The following is a 21,514-nucleotide window of genomic DNA, read 5'->3' as shown; positions in this document are numbered from 1 at the left end:
GGCCCTGGGCACAGAGCAGAGGGCAGAGAGCCTGGCAAGAGAGTGCAGTGGAGGCTGGTGGCCAAGGGTCGCTGCGTGTGGAGTCATGTCTGGTCTGTGGAGGTGCCAGGCCCCTGCCAGGCCCGGAGGGTCAGAGGAGTCATGTGTGGTGGCAGGTGAGAGGCGTGATTGCCTCACTTTCATGTGAGGAAGCATTGAGAAAGAGGAGCTGGGTGTTCAGCAAACTTGGCTTATTCAAAACACCCGATCCCAGCTGGGCCCTACCCCACCTTCAACTTCCACGTCCACAGTGGCCCCAGCCTCCTCAGGCCCTGGAAGAGACTCCTATACTTTAGAGCCCACCTCTGCGGAGGTCCCCTCCCCCGGGGAGCTCCTGACACCCTTCCCTCAGGCCCCGCCTGGGCAACAGTAGCCCCACGTGGTCCCCATATTGTTCCCTCTCTAGCGCCTCAGCTTCATCTGACGGGGAGACTACCCCTGGGGCTGAGCCCGCCCCAGCCCCCAGCCCTGGCTCCAGGGAGACTGGCCTCAGAAGCCACCCCTCAGTCCTGAAGAGCACAGAGAAGGAAGCCCTGAGCAGGAAGTGCTGAGGCACAGGGTGAGGGCGGGGGCTTTGCAGAGGGGAGCCTAACCTCCCTGGGCAGGAACAGTGACCACAGTCCCCCCTACCGCCCCCACCCAAGGCAGGTGGGAGGAGGCCAGTTTAAAAGGCAGATGGGCCTCTGGCCAGAGCATTCAGCTCTGCAGCCAGCCACAGCCACCCGTGGGCTCTAAGAGTATCCAGACTTCCGGACCCTCTCAGGGCGGGTGCCATGTGACCCCAGCTTGGCTCACCTCCAGCCGGCCTTCCTTCCTTCCCTCCTCCTGCCCGCGTGGGCCTGCCCAGCTTCTCTAGAGAAGGACGCTCAGCACCATGTCTCTGCTCAACTCTGTCCTGCTGCCCCCCAAGGTGAAGGCTTATCTGAGCCAAGGGGAGCGCTTCATCAAATGGGACGATGTGAGTGTGGCACTGGGGTGGTGGGAGCCCTGCTGTTAGGGGCTTTGTTGGGGGGGGTTGGTTTACATCTGCTGGGACCGGGCGATGGTGTGGCTTGGCCAGGCAGCGGGTACAACAGCCTGGATAAACAAACCTGGGGGTGAGGGTATGTGCCCCAAGCACGCATCCCTGGACTGCCGGGGCTAGGGCTCTGTGTCTGGACTGACAGGGGGTGGGCCGCCTGGGCGCTCACTGGAGGGACCTTCTTTGCGCTTGGGTCTGTCCTCCCCCAAAGCCCCAAGACAAACAGGGGGGATCCTGATCTCGGTGTGAGTGGGAGGAAAGTGCCCCAAAGCTGTGGCAGGGCTGGAAGCTGAGGTGAGCCAGGCCCCCACTCCTAGCATAGATGCCCCACTCTTGCTCTTCCTCATCTGGCCTTGCCCTGGTCCAGGGAGGCCCCCTTCTCCCCTGAGCTGCCGTGGGGCAGCCATAAAAGGCTGGGGGACCCTAACGGAGAACCCGAGGCTTCTGCTCCCAGGGGACTAGGAAGGAACTGATTGACTTCTGCTTCTGCTGGCTGCTTTCAGCCGAGCTCCCCGCCACCCGCCTGTCTGCAAGGAAAGGGGGGGAGCCACTGCTTTGCCCTGTACCTCCGTCTCTGCTGTCTGTTCCTTCTCAGACTGGGGCCTGCCTCCCAGACTCTGGTCCTCCTGGCCCCTGAAAATGTTGTGTTGTGACAGGCCAGGGATTCTCTTGGGCAGGCAAGAGAACAATCTGGGGGTCCTTTGTGAGGCTGCTAGGCAGGCCCATTAATAGAATCACAGTGGGCTGGCCCCAGGAAGGAAAGAGGAAGGCTCTAGGGGGAGAGGAGGCCCTTAGGGCTGGCTCATTCTCCTTACAGGTGGGATACAAGGGGATTCTGGGTCTGTGAGTTAAGGCAGCCTGGGGCTGTTGGCCATTCCAGGCTGCACTAGGCTGAGTAATCTGGTTGCCATGACTATGGGTAGGAGGCCTCTGGTTAGACGATTTCTGCTTCCCTACAAGTGGTGTGGGCGATGTGGCATGGTGGTGACAGGTCCCAAGAGACTGTGGAATGAGGGAAGTGGCTCAGAATGAAAAATGAAGTGGCCTCTCTCAGTTCCTCTGGGAAGTGTGTGTAACCTGACTGGGCAGAGGGTCATTAGGGGTGGGGACATGCTATATGGCCTTGTCTGCAGGCCACTACCTGTGTAGCTGATTGTTGCCCCACTCCCCTCCCCTGAGGCAGGTCACGGCATGGCCCCAGGATCCTGACCTCCAGGAACAAGAATCTTCTAAGCCTAGTCACAGGACATACACAGCTGTGAGACAGGGCTCTGTTCAGAATGCCTTTGGTCCAGTTGTCAGAGGACTTGAATATGTCATGTCATGTTGAACAAGCACAATGCAAAAGATGTAACCAACTCCCAACTTAATTTTGCCTCCCATGGTCCCTTTACAATGTATTTGGTGGGAGAAGCTCCTCTCCTGCCCATGGAAGGACACTCAGCCAGTCACAAGACGTTCCATTTGCTTTTGGGTAATAGACAATCTTATGGTCACTTTTCCTCAGAAATCCCAGTCTTATTTCAGAAGCGAGTTATAATTCAAAACTCAAATCTTACTTTGAATGACATCTTCCGCCCTCCTCCTTCTAGGAGTGGTTTTAGGTGGGCGGTAGGTCCTCTGAAAAGGCCTGTGGCAGGATTCCCTGATCTTTCTCCAAGCCCCCTCCCCACCATGGGGTGCAGGCAGGGAGGTGGGAGACGGGTACTGAAGTTCTTAATTGAATGGGTGCTGTCATCAACAGGCTCATGCTTTCTGAGCCTGGCAGAATGTTAGGCTTATTCTTTCTCTGGTGGACATTTTTGAGGATTCCCCTCAAAGTGAGGAGACCCTTCCCCACTGAGCTGGTGGTCCCTTTACGTAAAGATCCTTCTGCCATCTCTACTGCAGGTCACTCAAAATTACTTCTTCAGCCCCTTGGGATCAAGTTTCTGCCTTCAGTTTCCTGTAGCTTTGGACTCTGCCCCTCTTTCCCATGGGCCCACTCTGGACCCCAGCACATACTCTTGTGTTCACTGCCCCAACATCTCTGGGGTTTGGGCTCATCTAGCACAACCAGGGTCTCAATGCCTCTGACACTCAGTTTCCTGGGCAGGAGTCAGTCTCCAGGCTACTTTGCCCCACAACTGCAGGGGTGACCAAAGCTTTCTAAGTATAGTTGAAACCCCTCACTAGTCTTAAAGTGAGGGGTCAGGGGGCACCTGAGTGGCTCAGTCAGTTAAGCGTCTGACCCTTGATTTCGGCTCAGGTCATGATCTCAGGGTCATGAGATCAAGCCCTGCATAGGGCTCTTCGCTCAGTGGGGAGTCTCACACACACTCTCTCTCTCTCAAATAAATAAATCTTAAAAAAAAAATAAAGTGAGGGCTCAGGCACCGCCAACCCTCCCTTGGGGAGGTAAGGGAGTGGAGCTCACAACACAGCTTTCTCCAAAATTAGTCCCCTCACAAAGTGTTCTTTATCCCAGACTCTAACCATCCCTGACCTGAGAACCTTTTTTTTTTTTGACCATTTCCTTTGCAAGTTCTTTTTTTTTTTTTTTAAGATTTTATTTATTTATTTGACAGAGAGAGACACAGCGAGAGAGGGAACACAAGCAGGGGGAGCAGGGGAGGGAGAAACAGGTTTCCCAGCAGGGAGCCTGATGCCCCCACCCATGTGGGGCTCCATCCCAGGACCCTGGGATCATGACCTGAGCCGAAGGCAGACGCTTAACGACTGAGCCACCCAGGTGCCCCTCCTTTGCAAATTCTGCACTTGGTCTGGTTTGGTGTGCAACTACCATGCCTCGTTGGAAATTTCAATTATATTATCTTGTTTTATATGCATATGAAGACCATCAAAATGAAGGCTAGCCTGTGTGCTCTGTGAGTGGAACAAGAATTTAGAAGCGAGTTCATTGATCATTCACTGGCTTCTTCCACAAACTTGGAGCCCTGAGCTCATGGTCTAGCACATGAGCTTATGGTCTAGCTTATGCTACAGCACAGGCTGGTTTCCCTGGAGTCCACAAGCCCTTGGGGATTTTCCGGATGGGCTTCTAGCTGTGCAAACCACATACACACTGTTATAGCATGTTTCAGGGAAGGCTCTTCAGAAAAGGGGAGACTTGGGGGTGCTCTCTGAAGATATTTCAAGCAGGGGAGGGTTGGGTTCTTAGGCTTGGAGGTGCGAATGCGCTTGGTGCCTATGGGAGAGTTGGAATGGATTGGCTGGGCAGTGGTTTGTGGAGGGGAGGATGGGGCATGCGGGAAGCCAGATAACAGGTGGATTGTATAGGGCCTCGGATGCAGGCACAGGAGTTGGGCTCTTAGCTCTCGCTGTGCTGAGTTCTCCTGGGTGGTGGCACTGGGCCTTTCAAAGAGACATTCTACCCCTTTGGCTCAGCTGTGGCCCTTAAAAACAGGGTGAGGTGGGGGCCAAGACCCTGTTTGGGGTCTACAGGGAGAACCTCTATTTGGGGTTTAGAGGGGAAACCTCTTCTCTTTCAGAAATGCTATCTCTGATTCTCTACCCCTCCCCACCCCTGATTCAGAGGTTTTAAGGCTTGTGCCTAGCGCATAGGTCTGGAGAACCAAGACTATGCCTGCAGATTCCCTGGGCAGCCACCTCCCAGGGAGATGGTGAGCTCTGAAACCCCCGGCCTGGGCCAGGGAAGCCTGGCCTGAAGTCTCAGAGCAGAGAGCTGACCCCCTTCTGTCTTTTTTGTTTGTTTGTTTATTCGTCTTTTTTGGCTTCTGTTTCTTTTTCTTTTGACCACCTCTGCCTATAGGAAACTACAGTAGCCTCCCCGGTTATCCTCCGTGTGGATCCCAAGGGGTACTACTTATATTGGACATATCAGAGTAAGGTGAGGCAGCCCCTACCTGAGCTCCTGCTGATCCACCAAGTCCAAGCCAGTCTTTCCATAGTGCAGGGGTGGAGGTGTGAATGCCCAGGGAGGACAGACTGATGTGGCAGGGTGGCTCCGTGGCAGCCTCTGGTCCTGTGGGCAGGGGCTTTGTGCTCTGGGAGGGAGGGTGCAGGCACTCCAGCCCTGGCTGCCTCAGGCCAAGATGCTCCAGCCTTAGCATCCCCTGGGGAGAGGGAAAGGGAAAAGGTTGCTTCTCTACCTGTGGTTCTGGGAAACTTGAGGGCTCAGAGAGATCAAGAAGGGTCTCGGCACTGGGAGGTGGGGAAAGGGAGGGGGGACTTGGGGAGAGTCCAGGAGGGTGTGGGCAAGACCGCAGACCTCAGCTCCTGAGTCACGTGAGTGGCCAGGGAAGGAACGGACAGAGGAAGGGAGGAGGCTCACCGTGAATAGGGAGAACCTGATTGGTGGGAAGGGAAGGTTGGGGTCCAGGCCACCCCAGAAAGTCTTGGTATCTACAGAAGGCAGTTGGCCAAGATGTGAAGGGGGTTGGAAGTTCTCTCCTCCCTGTTCTTCAGTCTTCACTGACCTTTTTGTCCACATCCCTTCTTTGCTCCTGCCGGGGCATCCTCCAGGAGATGGAGTTTCTGGATATCACCAGCATCAGGGATACCCGCTTTGGGAAGTTTGCCAAGATACCCAAGGTAGGTGGGCCCAGTGGCAGCCCAGGCTCGACATGGCCACAAGCTCCGTGGGGCGAGGACAGGGGTCCCTGTGGGGGTGGGAACCCTGGTCTCTGGAACGAGGGGAAGAGTCCCCAGGCTGGGCAGCAGGGCCTCCTCCCTGAGTTGAGGAAGATTCTGAGCTTACCAGAGCTTTGGTAGCAGGGGACCCTGAACAGAGATGTCGTGTGGCCAGGTCCTGCCCCCCAGAGCACCCCAGACTGTCTGGGAGTATTGCTTATGCCCACCACCCTCCCCATCTCGTTTGCCTATATTTGTCTAATGCCGGTAGGAACAGGGGAGGAAGGGTTTGGTGGGAAACAGGATTCCATGAGACTGAGAGCTAAGAATCCATCTTCAAACGAAGAATGGCAAACAAAACACTCAGCACACCCAGGCCGCACTGCTGGGTTCATCTCTTCCGGTGGGCTCTCCCACCTCCGCCCCCCCTCCAGCCCCTGGAGTCAGGGAGGCCAAGATGCTGAGGCCTGTGGCTCCTCCCAGGGAGATGGGATTCTACCCTAGGCGGCCCCAGTTCTAGTGCAGTGGGGAGGGACCGGGAGAGCCACAGTGGGCCGGGGACGGGGGCACACTTCTGATCCTAACCGTGTCACCGATTGCTGTAGAGCCAGAAGCTCCGGGATGTCTTCAACATGGACTTCCCCGACAACAACTTCCTGCTCAAGACGCTCACTGTGGTGTCTGGCCCTGACATGGTGGACCTCACCTTCCACAACTTCGTCTCCTACAAGGAGAATGTGGGCAAGGTGCGCTGGGGGCGGGGGGCGAGGGAGAAGGGGGAGGCCCAGGCCTGGGGCTGGGCACCTGGGGTAGCCTGGGCTTCCTGTGGGATAGGCCTGGGCTGCAGGGGGTTGGGGGTGCCCGTGTGTGGCCAGGGTCTGACAGCTGTGCTCTTGGGGTCCTGCAGAACTGGGCCGAAGATGTGCTGGCCCTGGTTAAGCACCCCCTGACGGCCAATGCCTCCCGCAGCACCTTCTTGGACAAAATGTAAGTGCCTGCCTGCCCGGCCTTGGTGTGCGGGGCTACGTGCCCCAGCCCCGGGGGTCTTGATGAGCTGCTTTCTGCCCCACCAGCCTGGTAAAACTCAAGATGCAGCTCAACCCCGAAGGAAAGATTCCTGTGAAAAAGTGAGTTTCCTCGACTCTCTCCCCACACTTCCGCCCTGCTCCTCAGAGCCTTCCCTCTCCAGGTCTGACCCCTCTCTTTGTCTGGTGCCTTTCTCTGCTCCTTTAGTTTTTTCCAGATGTTTCCTGCTGACCGCAAGCGGGTGGAAGCTGCCCTCAGTGCCTGTCACCTCCCAAAAGGCAAGGTGAGTGGTTCTCCCAGCCCAGCTGAAGCCCTCACCTGAGCTGGCTCTGACAAGAGGCCAACTTGGCCAAGCCTAGTTGGGGGGGGGCGGGGTTGGGAACGATAGCACAGTCTAGCCAATAGCCTGAAAAGTCAGTTGACCCTAGAGCCCCGGTTTCTGATACTAGGCACAGAGACAGATCCAAGGGAGTGTGGAGGAGATGCCTGGGTCCAGAGCAGTTTGGTCTATACTGCCGACTCCTGGGGGGCTGTGGGGGGCAGTGGTTGGGGGACTGCCTCTAAGGCAAGCAGCCGGGATGGCTGCATTCCCATTCTAGCCTTGGAATGAACGTTGAGAGTGAATGTTCTCACCTAGAGGAGCAAGATAAGGTCAGCAGGAATGGAGGCAACCTGCAGGGGTCTGAAATGTGGGGAAGGGGTTAGTTCTGCAGAGTGTGGGCGAGGGGAACAGACCAAGAGTCGAAGCTGCCAGGACACAGGCTTTAGCTCAACATAGGGAAACATTATTTTTTTCCCTTCTGATTAAGTAATTTTTAATTACAAGTTGTAGGCAGGGTCACCCCATGAGGGGCCTTATATGAATTACAAAAAGGAGCCCTCTGGGCAGATACAGCCCTGAGCCCAGGGTTTGTGTCTGGCTAGGGGAGTGGATTTCAGACTCCTGTGCGCCCTCGGCCAGGGCCTTTGTATAGGGCACCCCCTGCACCCCATGGGGTTTTGTCTCCTGATAAGAATTTGCAATGTGATAAGTGAATAAAACTAAGACCTCGTCAGTCACCTGTCCACATGGGGGCCGGGAAGACTACTCCCCCTCACGTCACAGCTCAACAGAGCTGGTGCCCCCTTGATGCCATCAGTCACAGGAATCCAAGCATGGGGTTGGAGAGGGCGTGGGAACAGGCTCCTGCGGAGGGCCCCGCAACCAGGACCGCTGCTACACATCCACCCTCCTTCTCTCCTGCCTCCTGAGCTCCCACCTTGGCTGTCCTCCTTATTTATCAGCTCTCCTTGTGTCCCAATAGGAGTCACTGACCCCTCTTTGCTTGGAGCTGATGGGTCCAAGATCCAGTCTTAGGGAGATATGGTCTGGCTCTCTTGTTCAGACCCTCTGCTCCAGCTCCAAACTAAGTCTGATGTTTGCCTTCCAGTAGGATCCTGGAAGACACTTAATGGGTTTTTCTGGGATGAAATGCAAAGGCACAGAATCCCCAGAGACCATTAATCTCCTTGCAGTTTCTATTTCTGTAACATTGCCCAACCTGGACATCATACACTATGTGACCTTTGATGTCAGGCTTCAGTCCGTTAGCATAAGAGTTTCAGGGTTCTTCCATGTTGTAGCCCGGAGCGGCACGTCATGCCTTTTCACCACTGAGTGATATCCCTGTGTTTGGAGGTTCCACCTTTTGCTTCTGTGTTCATCAGCTGATGACCTTTGGGTTGTGGCTGCTCTTTGGCCATTGTGAATAATGCCGCTACGAACCTTCGTGTGCATGACTTTGTCAGGACATGTGTTTTCACTCTCTATACCTAGAGGTAGAATAGTTGGGTCACGTGACAACTTTATATTTAACTTTTTGAAGAACTGCCAAACCGTTTTCCAAAGTGACTGACCACGGTACAATCATACCGGCAACGTACAAAGGTTCCTGTTTCCTCAATGGCACTTGTTACTGTCTCTTTAGAATTGGTCTCGTCCTGTGGGAGTGAAGTGGTATCTCCTTGTGGTTTTGGTTTGCATTTCCCAAATGACTAATGAGATGGAGCATCTTTTCATGTGTTTATCGGTCATTTGCATATCTTCTTTGAAGAAATGTCTATTCAAATCTACTGCCTTTCCATTGGGTTATTTGTCTCTTTATTGTTGAGTTGTCCCTTCCTGGATATTTGATTTGCAAATATTTTCCCCTGTTCCGTGGACTGTCTTTTCACTTTCTTGATGCTATCCTTCGAAGCATAAAACTTTTTAATTTAGATGAAGTCCAGTTTGTCTTTTTTGTTGTTGTTGTTCTGGTGCTTCTTGGTGTCTCTAGCTATTATTGTTGAATTGTCCATTTCTCCCTTCAGTTCTGTCAGTTTTGGCTCGTGCATCTGGGGGCTCTGCTGTTAGGTGCATTGTTTCTATTCCAGTTGCCTCTTTTAGAAAATGTGTCCTCTGCTTTAAAAAAAGAAGGAAGAAGACAGCCCACTGCTCTGGCGGCAGACATGCTTACTTCTAACCTCTTCTTCTTCCCCCTGTGGTCATTCCTAGTTCCGATCCTGCCCCAGCCAAGGGACTAGCCAGTGTCCGAGTTCAGGGGCAAGGCAGACCAGCTAAGCATGCTCTCTACTCAGCAACCAGCCCCTTGAAAAGTGGGTGCTCAGGAGCCTGCTTGATGCTGCTCTGCCCGCCCTGAGCCCTCCCTCGGACAGGCTCCCTTGCACGGGCCTGGACCTCATTTGTGGTGTTTAGCGCGGAGAAGGTGGGTGCAGGAATGATCGGGTGACTATTCCCCCAGAACGATGCCATCAATCCTGAGGACTTCCCAGAATCCGTCTACAAGAGTTTCCTCATGAGCCTCTGTCCTCGGCCAGAAATAGACGAGATCTTCACTTCCTAGTGAGCTTCCTCGGCTGGGCTGGGCATGCGGAAGGACTGCTGGCTAAAATCCTGCTTGCCATGCTGGGAATTAGGTGGCTTCTCTGGAGAAGGCGGTTGTCCGTGCTCCCCAGCCGGGGGGTGGGGGGGCGGCGGGGCACAGACCTGAACCCTCTCTGGCCTGCAGCCACGCCAAGGCCAAACCCTACATGACCAAGGAGCACCTGACCAAGTTCATCAATCAGAAGCAGAGGGACCCCCGTCTGAACTCTTTGCTGTTTCCACCGGCACGGCCTGACCAGGTGCGGGGCCTCATCGACAAGTATGAGCCCAGTGGCATCAACGTGCAGAGGGGTGAGGACTCAGGGAGCCCCTCCCCTCCGTGGCCTGACCCGCTCTGCCCAGGGACTGCAGGCCTGACAGCTCTGTCCTGCTCTGCCCCCCAGGCCAGCTCTCCCCGGAGGGCATGGTGTGGTTTCTCTGCGGGCCCGAGAACAGTGTGCTGGCCCAGGACAAGCTGCTGCTCCACCAGGACATGACGCAGCCACTCAGCCATTACTTCATCAACTCCTCACACAACACCTACCTGACAGGTGACCCAGGGTGACCTCAATCTCTTCTGGGGGTGGGGGGGGTGGCTTCTGTTCCCCAAATCCATCCCTCTGCGGGGCTGGCCCTCGGGCTGCAAAAGGACGGACTGTGTGGGAGCGGGCTGGGGCAAGTGGGACCAGCCTTGAGCGAGCCCCCGCCTCCCCCCACCCCCCTCTGGCTCAGCCGGCCAGTTCTCTGGCCTTTCGTCGGCCGAGATGTACCGGCAGGTGCTGCTGGCTGGCTGCCGCTGCGTGGAGCTGGACTGCTGGAAGGGCAAGCCCCCTGACGAGGAGCCCATTATCACCCACGGCTTCACCATGACCACAGACATCTACTTCAAGGTGAGACTCCTGTGTGGAAGCTGGTGGCAGTGGCACTAGGAAGGGCCCAGGGGGCAGGGATGGGGGAGCGGGTGAAACAGAGCGGAGGAATGGCTGCGAGGCCTCAGACCAGTGAGGGGACCAGAGGGGACCCTAGGAGACAGGGCCCACAGTGGCTCTCCAGTTCTGTGTGTATTGAAACTGGGAAGTGGGGAAGGGTGCCTGCCGGGGGGCTGGACCACTGACCTCCTCTTCACCCGGCCCCCTTCTCCTCCAGGAAGCAATTGAAGCCATTGCAGAAAGTGCCTTTAAGACCTCCCCCTATCCTGTCATCCTGTCATTTGAAAACCACGTGGACTCGTGCGTATCAGACCTTTTCGGCCTCCTTCTCTCCCCTATCCTCAACTCCTGCGGGCAGCTGCCCTCCCCCAGCCCCCCCCACCTCTAGTCATGCCCTCCAGCTCTCTCCTGGGCCTCCACACAAGCTCCCTGGGACCCCAGGCTCTCCTGCCTATGTCCCCGCCTCCCCGACCCCCTGTGGCCCTGATGACCTGGGTCGGGGCCCAGAAGGACGGACAAGGGGAGGGTGGACCTGCTGAACCCTACCCCACCTGCGCTCCCTGCAGACCCCGCCAACAGGCCAAGATGGCCGAGTACTGCCGGATGATGTTTGGGGATATGCTGCTCACAGAGCCCCTGGAAAAGTTCCCGGTGAGTCGACTTCACTGTGGGGGCATCCAGGCCTGGGGGCTGGGGGCCTGGGGCAGTGTGGGGGCCAGGTTAAGGAGGCAGATGTCCCCAGAGGATGTTGGAACTTATCCGGGAGGATTGTGGGGCCAAGACCCTACCATTTACGACGTGTCAGGCGCCGTGCTGGGCTTTGGGGGGCAGGTTAGTGACAAAGACCCAGTCCCAGCCCTCAGGTTGCTTACGTTTAGCGGGGAGACAGACGAGGAACCAGGCCAGTGCAACCAGTGGCTGCTATGGGAGTACTTGGGCATCAGGGAAGGCTTCCTGGAGGAAGGGATGGCAAGCTGGAATCCAAAGGAAAACTGGATCTATCTTGGTGACAGTGGGGGAAAGGGTAGTTGAGGCGGGTGAGGGAGAAGAGTGTTGTCTGAGGAATTGGATAAGCTGGGTCGGCAGGGGCGCGGCACACAATGGCGGCAACGGCGGGAGGCGAGGCTGGAGAAGCAGGCAGGGCAGATGGAACGCAGCTTGATATGAAGGAGCTGAGGCTGTCCCCTGAAGGCGTGGAGATGGTGCTGACCGTCTCCCCGCTCCCACAGTTGAAACCAGGCATCCCCCTGCCCAGCCCTGAGGATCTCCGAGGCAAGATCCTCATCAAGAACAAAAAGAACCAGTTTTCTGGCCCAGCAGCCCCCAGCACTGAGGGCAGCTGCTCCCCCACCGCCTCTGTGGGTGAGGACACCGGTGAGTCAGCCTGGGTGGGGAGTGGCCGGGGTGGGGGAGCCTCTAGACGGGGAGAGAGGGGCTGGGCCTGGAGGGGGTGCGTAGGGATCCTGGTCTCAGTGCTGATGGAGGCGCGGTGTGTGTGGCAGTGTGGGCTGGTGAGCAAGGGGCCGAGCCGGAGGAGGAGGAGGCGGAAGAGGCGGAGGAGGAGGAAGAGGAGGAGGAGGAGGAGGAGGAGGAGTCGGAGTCGGGGAACCTGGATGAGGAGGAGATCAAGAAGATGCAGTCGGATGAGGTGTGTAGGGGGCAGCCCCCAGCCCCTTCTGCTGTCTCCATGGCAGAGCCCTCCAGGCACGGGGGCGTGGGGCCACCTCCCTGGGTTGGGGACTGCCCTCCCCCTCCCTACCCTCCCCTCTCCTCCCTAGGGCACAGCGGGCCTGGAGGTGACAGCTTATGAGGAGATGTCCAGCCTAGTGAACTACATCCAGCCCACCAAGTTCATATCCTTTGAGTTCTCTGCCCGTAAGTAAGCATGCGGTAGGAGGAAGATGGTAAGCCGGAGGCTAGGCTAGATTCAGGGGAAGACCCTTAAGAAGGATGTCCTGACAGCAGAGCAGCTTGATGGGTGGGAGGAAGGGGATGGGGGAGCGTCCCTTCCTTGGACGCGGGGGCCCTATTTATAGAAAGAGCCAGGCAAAGGGCTTCTTTAAGTGGCAGTGGCTCCCAGTTTACCAGTGCTGTACTGAGGAACTTGGCACCAAGCCAAAAGCTCTGGAGTGTGTCGGTGACTGGCCAGCCACTTATGACAGGCCATCTTAGCTCAATTGGCCCTGGGCTCCTACAGCCTCCCACAGGTTCTGTGGCGCCCGGGGCTGACCGGTGCCTCGGGCTGGCCCACACCCAGGAGCGCTGGCCCTGCCGGCCATGAGAACTCCCGGGAAGAGCCACGGGCAGAGAAACTGGCCAGGGCACATCTGGCCCTCGCACCCTTCCCTCCCTGTGCACACCCATGCTACATAGCTTCTCTGCTCTTCTCAGCTGTGCGTGCCCCCAACGTGAATACCTCCTTCTGCACACACTCGTGCCGTATATGCCTCTACCACACTGACTGCTCATCCCTGGACCCGCAGTTCGCAGCGCCCCCGTGCCCACCCATGCCATGTGTGCCCCCTGGTGTACACCTCCCACCCCTGCGCCCACCCCTCAGCCGTAGCTTGTGTGCTCACTCTCTGCACATCATCGCGTGTTCCTGACCCCCTGGGCTCCCCTTCTCTGTGCCCTCCAGGGCATGTGCCCCTCACTCTCCAGGACACACCCCATCCGCGTGCAGGTCTCCCGAGCACACCTTTTACCCCCCAGTGTGCCATTACCCACAGAGATCTGCACATCAGCTTGGCCCCTTCGATCCTTGGGCCTCAGTGGGAATGCTAGGTTGGAGGGATCTCTGTGCTGGAGGGAGCTACCCCAGAGGGAGAGCAGGGAGGAGGGAAGGGGGGGCCAGCCTGACATGGCCCCCTTGCCCTTTCTCTCTCACACAGAGAAGAACCGAAGTTACGTCATCTCGTCCTTCACAGAGCTCAAGGCCTATGACCTGCTTTCCAAGGCCTCAGTGCAGTTTGTGGAGTATCCTTGAGGCCTCCATAGCCAGGGTCCCTGGTTGGGGTGGCGGGATGGGGAAGGCCTGGGGGACAGCGCACGCAGAGGGAGCTGTTGGGTCCTCCTGGTGTGGACAGCCTTGGGCCAGCTCCTAAACTCTGGGGCAGCTACAACAAGCGCCAGATGAGCCGCATTTACCCTAAGGGCACCCGCATGGACTCCTCCAACTACATGCCCCAGATGTTCTGGAATGCCGGTTGCCAGATGGTTGCCCTCAACTTCCAGACGATGGGTGAGGATACTCCTAGGCCCCTAAGAATCTTCTCCTGCCCCCTGCCTCTCCTACCTTCACCCCATTCCTGGGGGGTTGTCTTTAGAAGAGACCAGGGGTCCTGATGTTGGTTGCACGTGCAGGCCTGTGAGCAGTTAGGGATATAAATGCATCGGCTCATGCCTAGATGATGGCACACGTACGAGTATGCACGTGAAGATGCCAGTGTGCTGGCACGAGTTCTGGCTGCTCTGCCTGAATGAGCCCATAGGAACACCAGCTTCACCAGCCTCAACTCCCACTGTGAGGCATGGCCCAGCCGTGGCCTTGCTCCCACTAACTCCAGGTTGTGGAGCCTTCCTGAGAGATGAGACACCCTAAGGAAGCAGGCTGGGTCATGAGAGACCCTCATCCTCCCAGTCCACCCAAGCTCCCCATTCCACAAGACAGGAGAGGCTGGGGGATGTAGGAAACAGAAACTGGGTGCAGACCTGGGGCTGGGCCTTCCTCACTGAGTGCCCTTGTCCCCCCAGACCTGCCCATGCAGCAGAACATGGCGCTGTTTGAGTTCAATGGGCAGAGTGGCTACCTCCTCAAGCATGAGTTCATGCGGCGGCCCGACAAGCAGTTCAACCCCTTCTCGGTGGACCGCATCGATGTGGTTGTAGCCACCACCCTTTCTATTACGGCAAGGCCCTGGGGAGCACGAGTGGCCAGGAGGGTTGGGGTCTTGAGGAGAGAGATACAGGAGCTCTCCTCCTCCACTCCCAACCCCCTCCCCTGATATCCTGAAAACTTTAGCCCAAGCCAGTTCGTGCAGTAGCAAGTTGCCTTGGAAACTGCCTCCTCCTCAGCACTGGAGGCTGCCTCTTGGTCCCCATGGAAACCAAGGGGAAGGGCTGAGGCTGGGGTGGGGGAGGGGAGAAGAGTAGGCAGAGTGGGGCCGCAGGAGCCCCAGGCCCTAGGGGAGGGTGCTGTTTTCCTTCTTGGCCTGGGGAGGGAGGTGGGGAGGGCCACACCTCTTCCCTGAATGCTGGAAGCATCTGGTTGCGGAGAGCTTAGCTGTAACCCTTGAGCCACACGGGCCTGGATGGGGCTCTTTACAGTAGCCCAGAGCGATGCTTCAGCTACAGGAGCTAGAGGCCCCAGATGCGAGGCAAGAGCTCGGGTGGGAGAGCTGAGGCTGGCCTCCCATGGGTCCCCATCCCCAGGTGATTTCTGGGCAGTTCCTGTCGGATCGCAGTGTGCGCACGTATGTGGAAGTGGAGCTGTTTGGCCTTCCTGGGGACCCCAAGAGGCGCTATCGCACCAAGCTGTCACCCAGCGCCAACTCCATCAATCCTGTCTGGAAGGAGGAGCCTTTTGTCTTTGAGAAGGTGGGGAGCTAGGGCAGGGCAGGGGCTGGGGTCTGTCCCTACTTCTTGGCCTCTACTCATAGAAAGAAGGAACTAAATAAAGGGACTTCCTTGATCGTCCGCCTCTCCTTACCCATCACCCTGTCCCCTTCTAATTTTTAAGAGTCCCAATCCACATTTACAGAAATTTACTTGGTGAGAAAGTTTTATGTGGGCATCTGTGTGTGTGTGCGCGCACGCACGCATGTGTGTTTATGTTAGGATGAGAGGCAGAAATGTGAACGCCCAGTCCAGGGTACAGAGTTCCAGTCCAGGGGGGTCTTTTGCCCTGATTGGATTCTCATTGGCAAGGCTGTCCAGGACTTTCTACACTAGGACCCCCAAGTCCTGGGCTACGGAGCCAGCCCTTCTCCCCTGTGTGGACCAGCCAGGGCATGAGCTAAGAGGATGCCTCTGTGTGTGGCCTAGAGTGTGTCCTCTGTCCTCCCCAACTCTGGTAACACTTGCCATGTTCTCACACTGACGCTAAGACTTCTGAGGCCAGGGAGGTGGGTGGCTTGGCCACCCTCTCCCCTCCCCAGCTTGTCTTATCCTGAACTCTCCCTAGATCTTGATGCCTGAGCTGGCCTCCCTCAGGGTGGCTGTAATGGAGGAAGGCAACAAATTTCTTGGACACCGCATCATCCCCATTAATGCCCTGAATTCTGGTAAGGATGGAGTCCTTCTTTGCTGTTGCTAGCCCGGTCTGAGACCAAGACCTGCGTTAGGAGCCTGTCCAGAGGGTGCAGCAGCTTCAGGGAGGTGGCCCTGCGACCTTACCTAACCCTCTCATGTAACATCCCTGAGGACTGTGGCAGGAACAGGAAACCCACAGAGGTGGGGCCTCTGCCCACCTAACAGAATGTCTGTAATTTTCTGGAACTACTGGGGCAATTTCCCAAGTAGCTGATACTTATTGGGCACTTAAAATGAGTTATGGGCTTATAACATATTCTCACTTAATCTTAACAATAACCACATGAGGGGCGCCTGGGTGGCACAGTTGTTAAGCGTCTGCCTTCGGCTCAGGTCATGATCCCACATTGGGCTCCCTGCTCGGCGGGAAACCTGCTTCTCCCTCTCCCACTCCCCCTGCTTGTGGTCTCTCTCTGTTGAATAAATAAATAAAATCTTTAAAAAAAACCCACAAAACAATAACCACAAGAAGTAGATCCTATTCACCCCATTTCACAGCTAAGGAAAATCTCAAGAGATTTAAAGTAAACTGCCCAACGTCACACAACCAGGAAGGTGCAGAACCAGACTCAGACTCTGGCCTCTCTGACTCTAAAGCTAGAGGTCTTGAGTACTGGGCTGCTCCTGAGCCATGCTGGGTGGCAAATGGGCATGGCTTACTGCCCACCCCATCATGCCCGACAGGCTACCACCATCTGTGCCTACACAGCGAGAGCAACATGCCCCTTACCATGCCCGCACTTTTTGTCTTCCTGGAGATGAAGGACTATGTACCTGACACCTGGGCAGGTAGGTGACCCATTCTCCCTCCCCCTCCTCAAGCCAGCCTCCAGAGTGGAGCAGGACAGGTAGCCTGGGGTAGGGGAGGATGGGGGAGGCTTCCAGGTTCATCTCCATACCAGGCCCATGATGCCCCTATGCACCCAGATCTCACCGTGGCTCTTGCCAATCCCATCAAGTTCTTCAGTGCCCATGACAAGAAGTCTTTGAAGCTGAAGGAAGCCATGGGAGGTCTGCCTGAGGTCTGCGTTGCCTGGTCCAGGAGCTTTGCCCTCTGGGAGGGAAGATGAGGGAGGGGGGCAGGGTCCTAGACTGAGAGACAGAGAGAGCTGATGGAGCCTTGTTCCTAATTTGCTCTCCCTACACAGAAACCCTTCCCGCTTGGGAGTCCAGTTGTCGGCCCGGTCAATGGGGCGTTGGCCCCAACGAGCAACGGCTCTGCAGGTATGCACGGCAGGGTCCTCACACAGTCTGCAAGGGCCTCGACCTCTCCAGCGGTACCCACAGGAACATCCCCCCAAAACAGACTTTCACCTGGGATGGGAACGACTGTGTCGGAAGCCTTAGCGCTGGGAAAGTGAGCTGGAGGGGCCCCATACAGCCACCCGCCAGGGGGCAGGGAGGAGCCGGCCAGAACCAGGGGACCCACCCCCCCCCCGGGGCACCTGTCAGCCCCCCCTCCCCCCGTGGCTCTTGCAGCTGCCGGGTACAGGGCCAAGGAGGAGACCACGAAAAAAGCTGCGGGTAAGGCCTGCTGAGTCCGAGTGATCTTAGGAACGAGCCTGGGGGAGGGTCCGGGACTCCTGGAGGGGCGTGGGGAGGGGGTCCCCCCGGGCGGCGGCGCACCTCACCCCGGCCCCCCCAGAGCCGCAGACCGCCAGCCCGGAGGAGCTGCGGGAGCTAAAGGGCGTCGTGAAGCTGCAGCGGCGGCACGAGAAGGAGCTGCGGGACCTGGAGCGGCGGGGCGCGCGGCGCTGGGAGGAGCTGCTGCAGAGGGGCGCGGCGCAGCTGGCCGAGCTGGGGCCGCCGGGCGCGGGGGGCTGCGGGGGTCGCAGGCTCGGCCCGGGGAAGGGCTCTCGCAAGAAGAGGTAAGGGCGGCGTCGGCGGGCTCTGCCCTCGGTGGCGCTGGCGGGCGGGGACGGCCGAGGACTCAAGGCCTGTCCCCACGTGGCCTCCGCAGGACCCTGCTCTGCGAGCAGGCCGCCGGGGCCGCGCCCAGCGAGGGCCGCGAGGGCCGCGAGGGCCCCGAGGGCGCGGACGCGCGTGCGCGCGAGCTGAAGGACCGGCTGGAGCTGGAGCTGCTGCAGCAGGGTGAGGAGCAGTACGAGTGCATCCTGAAGCGCAAGGAGCAGCGCGGGGGGGGGGGGGGGGGGGGGGGGGGGGGGGAAGGGGGGGGGGCACAACCCAACCAACCCCCCCCCCCCAACCTCCGCACAGCAAAGGGCTTCTCGAGCTAAGCCTCTCCCTGCACTACCCCGCAGCAAATCGCCAAGATGATGGAGCTGGCCAGAGAGAAGCAGGCTGCGGAGCTGAAGACCCTCAAGGAGACCTTGGAGACGTATGATTGCCTCCCACCCATACCTGACTCTCACCTCCCGGGGAGGGCTCAGGCCCCACGGAACATCTCCCTGATGCCTGTCTCTCTGCAGTGACACCAAAGAGATGAAGAAGAAGCTGGAGGCCAAAAGGCTGGAGCGGATTCAGGCCATGGTCAAAGTCACCTCAGACAAGATGGCTCAGGAAAGGTGAGCCCTTGACTCAAACTCCAGGGCCAGTCTGAGCAGGGACCACTCTAGGTGGGAAGGGGCCTCCCTGCAAGTGGATCCTGACTCGTTTCCCAGAGATGTACCTGTCCCCTGGTGCTGGAAGGTTAATCCTATTTCTGTCACCTCTGGTCCTCCTTAGGCCAAACACAGAAGCCATCACTGTGAGCACAGAGGAGAATTTCATGGAAAACTAATCATACAAACAGGGGGGTGAAACCTTGGGACAGCAGCTTTCTCTCCCTGCATGCCATGAAGGACAGTGCATTTTAGTGAGGAAGCCCTCTCCTCAGATGGCCCCTGGAGCTCCCAACGGCCCCTCACGTCCTCCTTGGTTGCCCACAATTACCCCCACTGGCTGGTTATGCTCCTATGGTGGAGTCCTCATTTTGTCTACACCCTGAAGAAACTTGGTCTTACCCAACTCTTCCAAGGGGCCTCCTGCCCTCTCTGAAACTCTGATCACCCCAACAGGCTGAAGAGAGAGATTAACAACTCTCACATCCAGGAGGTGGTGCAGGTCATTAAGCAGGTGTGTAAGAGCTATGTTCTTCACACACACACACACACACACACACACACACACTCACTTACAACTCATCCTCTACATAGGAGGGCTGGGGAGGCCCCAGGCCTTTATGTTGTCTTTAGGAGATGCACAGTCCAGAGGGGGCCCATGCAGCTGGGGATGGGAGGAGGCAATGAAGGGGAGGAGGAACCCCCAGGCTATCCCAGGGTTCTGGCCTTTGTGTGGAGGTTAGGGTACCAGCCTAAAGGGATCTGTCTCTGGCCAGCTGACCTGGATGGAAATGATAGGGGCTAGCTGGCCAGGGAAAGATGGGATTGGGGTGGGTGGGTGGGTATGAGGGAGTGAGGGGGGGCTTCCCTGGGACTATTAGCAACAATAACAGGTGGCTGAGTTGGGGCCACCAGGAGGGGGGCTGCGGGGTCCATTTACTGAATCCCGACCTTGTGGCAGGCTCTAAGCCAGGTGCTTTACACGAACTGTCTCATGTACTCCTGTACAACGCAGCAAGACAGACGATTATCTTCATTTTCCACATTTAAAAGAACTGTTTGAGGGTTGACAAATTTGTCCCAAGTCTTACAGCTGGTTAACTGGGACTGTAGCTGGCTTTCAAGCCAGGTTGCCTGTCTGTGCTGTCCTGATTGCCTGCCTCTCACTCTCACCCAGATGACAGAGAACCTGGAGAAGCACCAGGAGAAGCTGGAGGAGAAGCAAGCGGCCTGCCTCGAACAGATCCGGGAGATGGAAAAGCAGGTGACAGGGACTACCACCCTGGCCGCCCGCCGAGTTGGCCTGCCCCAGGGAGCCGCCAGTCGGGAGATGGGTGGGGGCAGGAAGGGGACTCACCCCTCACTGGTGGGCTAGAGGCCCTGGTTCCCACGGGGTTCTGGGGCCCTTTAAGATGAGACAGCTCTACAGATCTCTTTGCTTGGTTGGCACCCCCTTCTCTGAGAGGCTCCCTGGTGGTCTCCACTACCCCTCACCTCCTACCCCAGTCTCCTGGGAGAGCTGAACAGACAGGGCATCTCCTTGTTTGACTATCCAGGGGAGGGAGAGTGGGCAGTTGGCCCCCTCCTGAGCCAGGCGTTGTCCCCACAGTTCCAGCAGGACGCGCTGGCCGAGTACGAGGCCAGGATGAAGGGCCTGGAGGCTGAGGTGAAGGAGTCAGTGAAGGCCTGCCTCAGGGACTGCTTACCCTCTGAGGCCAAGGACAAGCCTGAGAGGCCCTGTGAGGCCTTCAGGGAGCTGTGTGAGCAGGACCCGCTCACGGCCAAGGCGGGTGCCCAGGAGAGCTGCCTCTGATGCCCTCATCCTACTGGGACATTCTGTAAGGACATTCACTCTTCTCTGGGATGAGGCTCCATCCCCCCAGGAGGAAAGACCCTGGCATTCTAAGGCTGTGGGAAGCGGGGACTCTTTTGGACTCTGGAGCTCCCTCCTCAGTAGCCAGGCTAGAGGAGGAGGAGGCGGGAACCAGGTACCATCAGGGCGGGGGCCCATCTGAGGTTTAGAGGTCCTCTCCAATCTGACTTCCTACTCCTCGTCCTTCTTCTCTGCCTCTGAATAAGTGTCATATATAAAATTGTTGAGGGCAAAAGGCTATGGACTGGGAGGCAGGAAATGGGGTCCTGGCCCCACTCCACCTTCCCTAGTGTGCAACTAGTGGTGCCCCACTCTCGACTCTGTGTCCTTACCTGGAGGGCTAGGTCTAGCTCCCTGGAACCGCCACTCTAGCGCCTCCAGGTCAAACAGGACCGAACTCCAAACCCTCCTGCTGTGAGGCCCCTTCTCAGACCTGTCCTGAGTTGGTTCCCGGATACAGAGCCTGGCACTGCCTCTAAGCTCCCTGGGGATGGCTGCTTCCAGGATCCCAGGCTGAGGTCCCTTCCCTGGCCTCCTGCCTGTGGGGGATGGGAGGCTGACATGGAAAAGCTGCCTCAACAGTCTGCTGAGACAGCTGGGCCTGTGGTTAGGAGGGAGGGCTAAGGAAGGCCTTTGGGGCACTCACCTAGGCCTGAGGGGGGTACTTCCTAGTATGTACCCCCACTCAGGCTGCCTGACGAGGTCAGCATCATTTTCTCTCCTGACTTTATGAGGTTTATTTATTTTTCTCCTCACTCCTACTAAAGAGAACCCTGTCCCAATATTTCCTGCCTAAGCCTGGCCTTTGTTCTACAGCTAAGAAATGGGGGGCAGGGGGGAGCATGCTGCTAAAATGAAATGGCCTGGGGGAGAAACCCTTGGGAGCTGAACCCCAGGGTGAGGTCCCTTCAAGAGCCCAGTGGAATGGCCCCGCTTCTGGGCCTGAAGGGGATTCACTTCCCCTTCTGCCGGCCCTGATGCCACAACCAGTGGAAAATGAGGTCACCCCTCTTCTCCACGCCCCCACCCAGACGTGGCCTTTCCTTGTCTCCATCCTCAGGGCTGCAGCCCAAGAGCCTAGTGCAAAGGTGCCCCCTCCCTCTTGGGGAGCTGTGAACCTCCAGGCCACCTGGGCCCCTTTAGGCAAACTTAGAGTGGTCAGATTCTACCAGGTAGTTATGGTTGAACCCAATACTGGCTCAAATACTTGCTCAAAAGGGGTTTGCGGGCAGCTGTTCACTGCACCTATGGCATGGTCCC

At 57.5% G+C, this 21,514-nt stretch overlaps 1 protein-coding gene across 5 annotated transcripts; it reads left to right on the top strand.

The window, feature by feature from the left end:
• The first annotated feature begins 701 nt into the window (after positions 1-701).
• PLCB2 (phospholipase C beta 2) lies at positions 702-21,038 on the top strand. Of its 5 annotated transcripts, XM_025884591.2 has the most exons (32): positions 710-997; positions 4,833-4,910; positions 5,546-5,614; positions 6,259-6,399; positions 6,561-6,640; positions 6,727-6,780; positions 6,887-6,962; positions 9,460-9,560; positions 9,727-9,893; positions 9,986-10,132; positions 10,314-10,471; positions 10,728-10,810; positions 11,077-11,161; positions 11,740-11,884; positions 12,013-12,158; positions 12,289-12,385; positions 13,402-13,486; positions 13,627-13,751; positions 14,264-14,418; positions 14,942-15,106; positions 15,693-15,792; positions 16,505-16,609; positions 16,748-16,842; positions 16,969-17,044; positions 17,300-17,344; positions 17,466-17,688; positions 17,781-17,959; positions 18,077-18,158; positions 18,250-18,345; positions 18,838-18,895; positions 19,559-19,645; positions 19,991-21,038. In XM_025884591.2, exons 1-32 carry the CDS (start codon positions 914-916, stop codon positions 20,192-20,194), a joined length of 3,591 nt encoding a protein of 1,196 aa, XP_025740376.1. In that variant the 5' UTR covers positions 710-913; the 3' UTR covers positions 20,195-21,038. The 5 variants fall into 5 exon arrangements, 3 of the variants coding, with proteins under 3 accessions (XP_025740379.1, XP_025740380.1, XP_025740376.1); XM_025884594.2 differs by lacking the exons at positions 18,250-18,345; positions 18,838-18,895; positions 19,559-19,645; positions 19,991-21,038 and having other exon boundaries at positions 707-997; positions 17,781-17,911; positions 18,038-18,158; XM_025884595.2 differs by lacking the exons at positions 17,300-17,344; positions 17,466-17,688; positions 17,781-17,959; ... (3 more) ...; positions 19,559-19,645; positions 19,991-21,038 and adding an exon at positions 17,127-17,275 and having other exon boundaries at positions 709-997.
• Positions 21,039-21,514: the final 476 nt, after the last annotated feature.

Source organism: Callorhinus ursinus, unplaced genomic scaffold (assembly GCF_003265705.2).
Source record: "Callorhinus ursinus isolate GAN/ISIS: 27379988/994484 unplaced genomic scaffold, GSC_fseal_2.0 scaffold25, whole genome shotgun sequence".
In the NCBI taxonomy this organism is placed as follows: domain Eukaryota; kingdom Metazoa; phylum Chordata; class Mammalia; order Carnivora; family Otariidae; genus Callorhinus; species Callorhinus ursinus.
The sequence above is the reverse complement of the archived record's forward strand: the minus strand, read 5'-3'. Positions and strand labels throughout refer to the sequence as shown.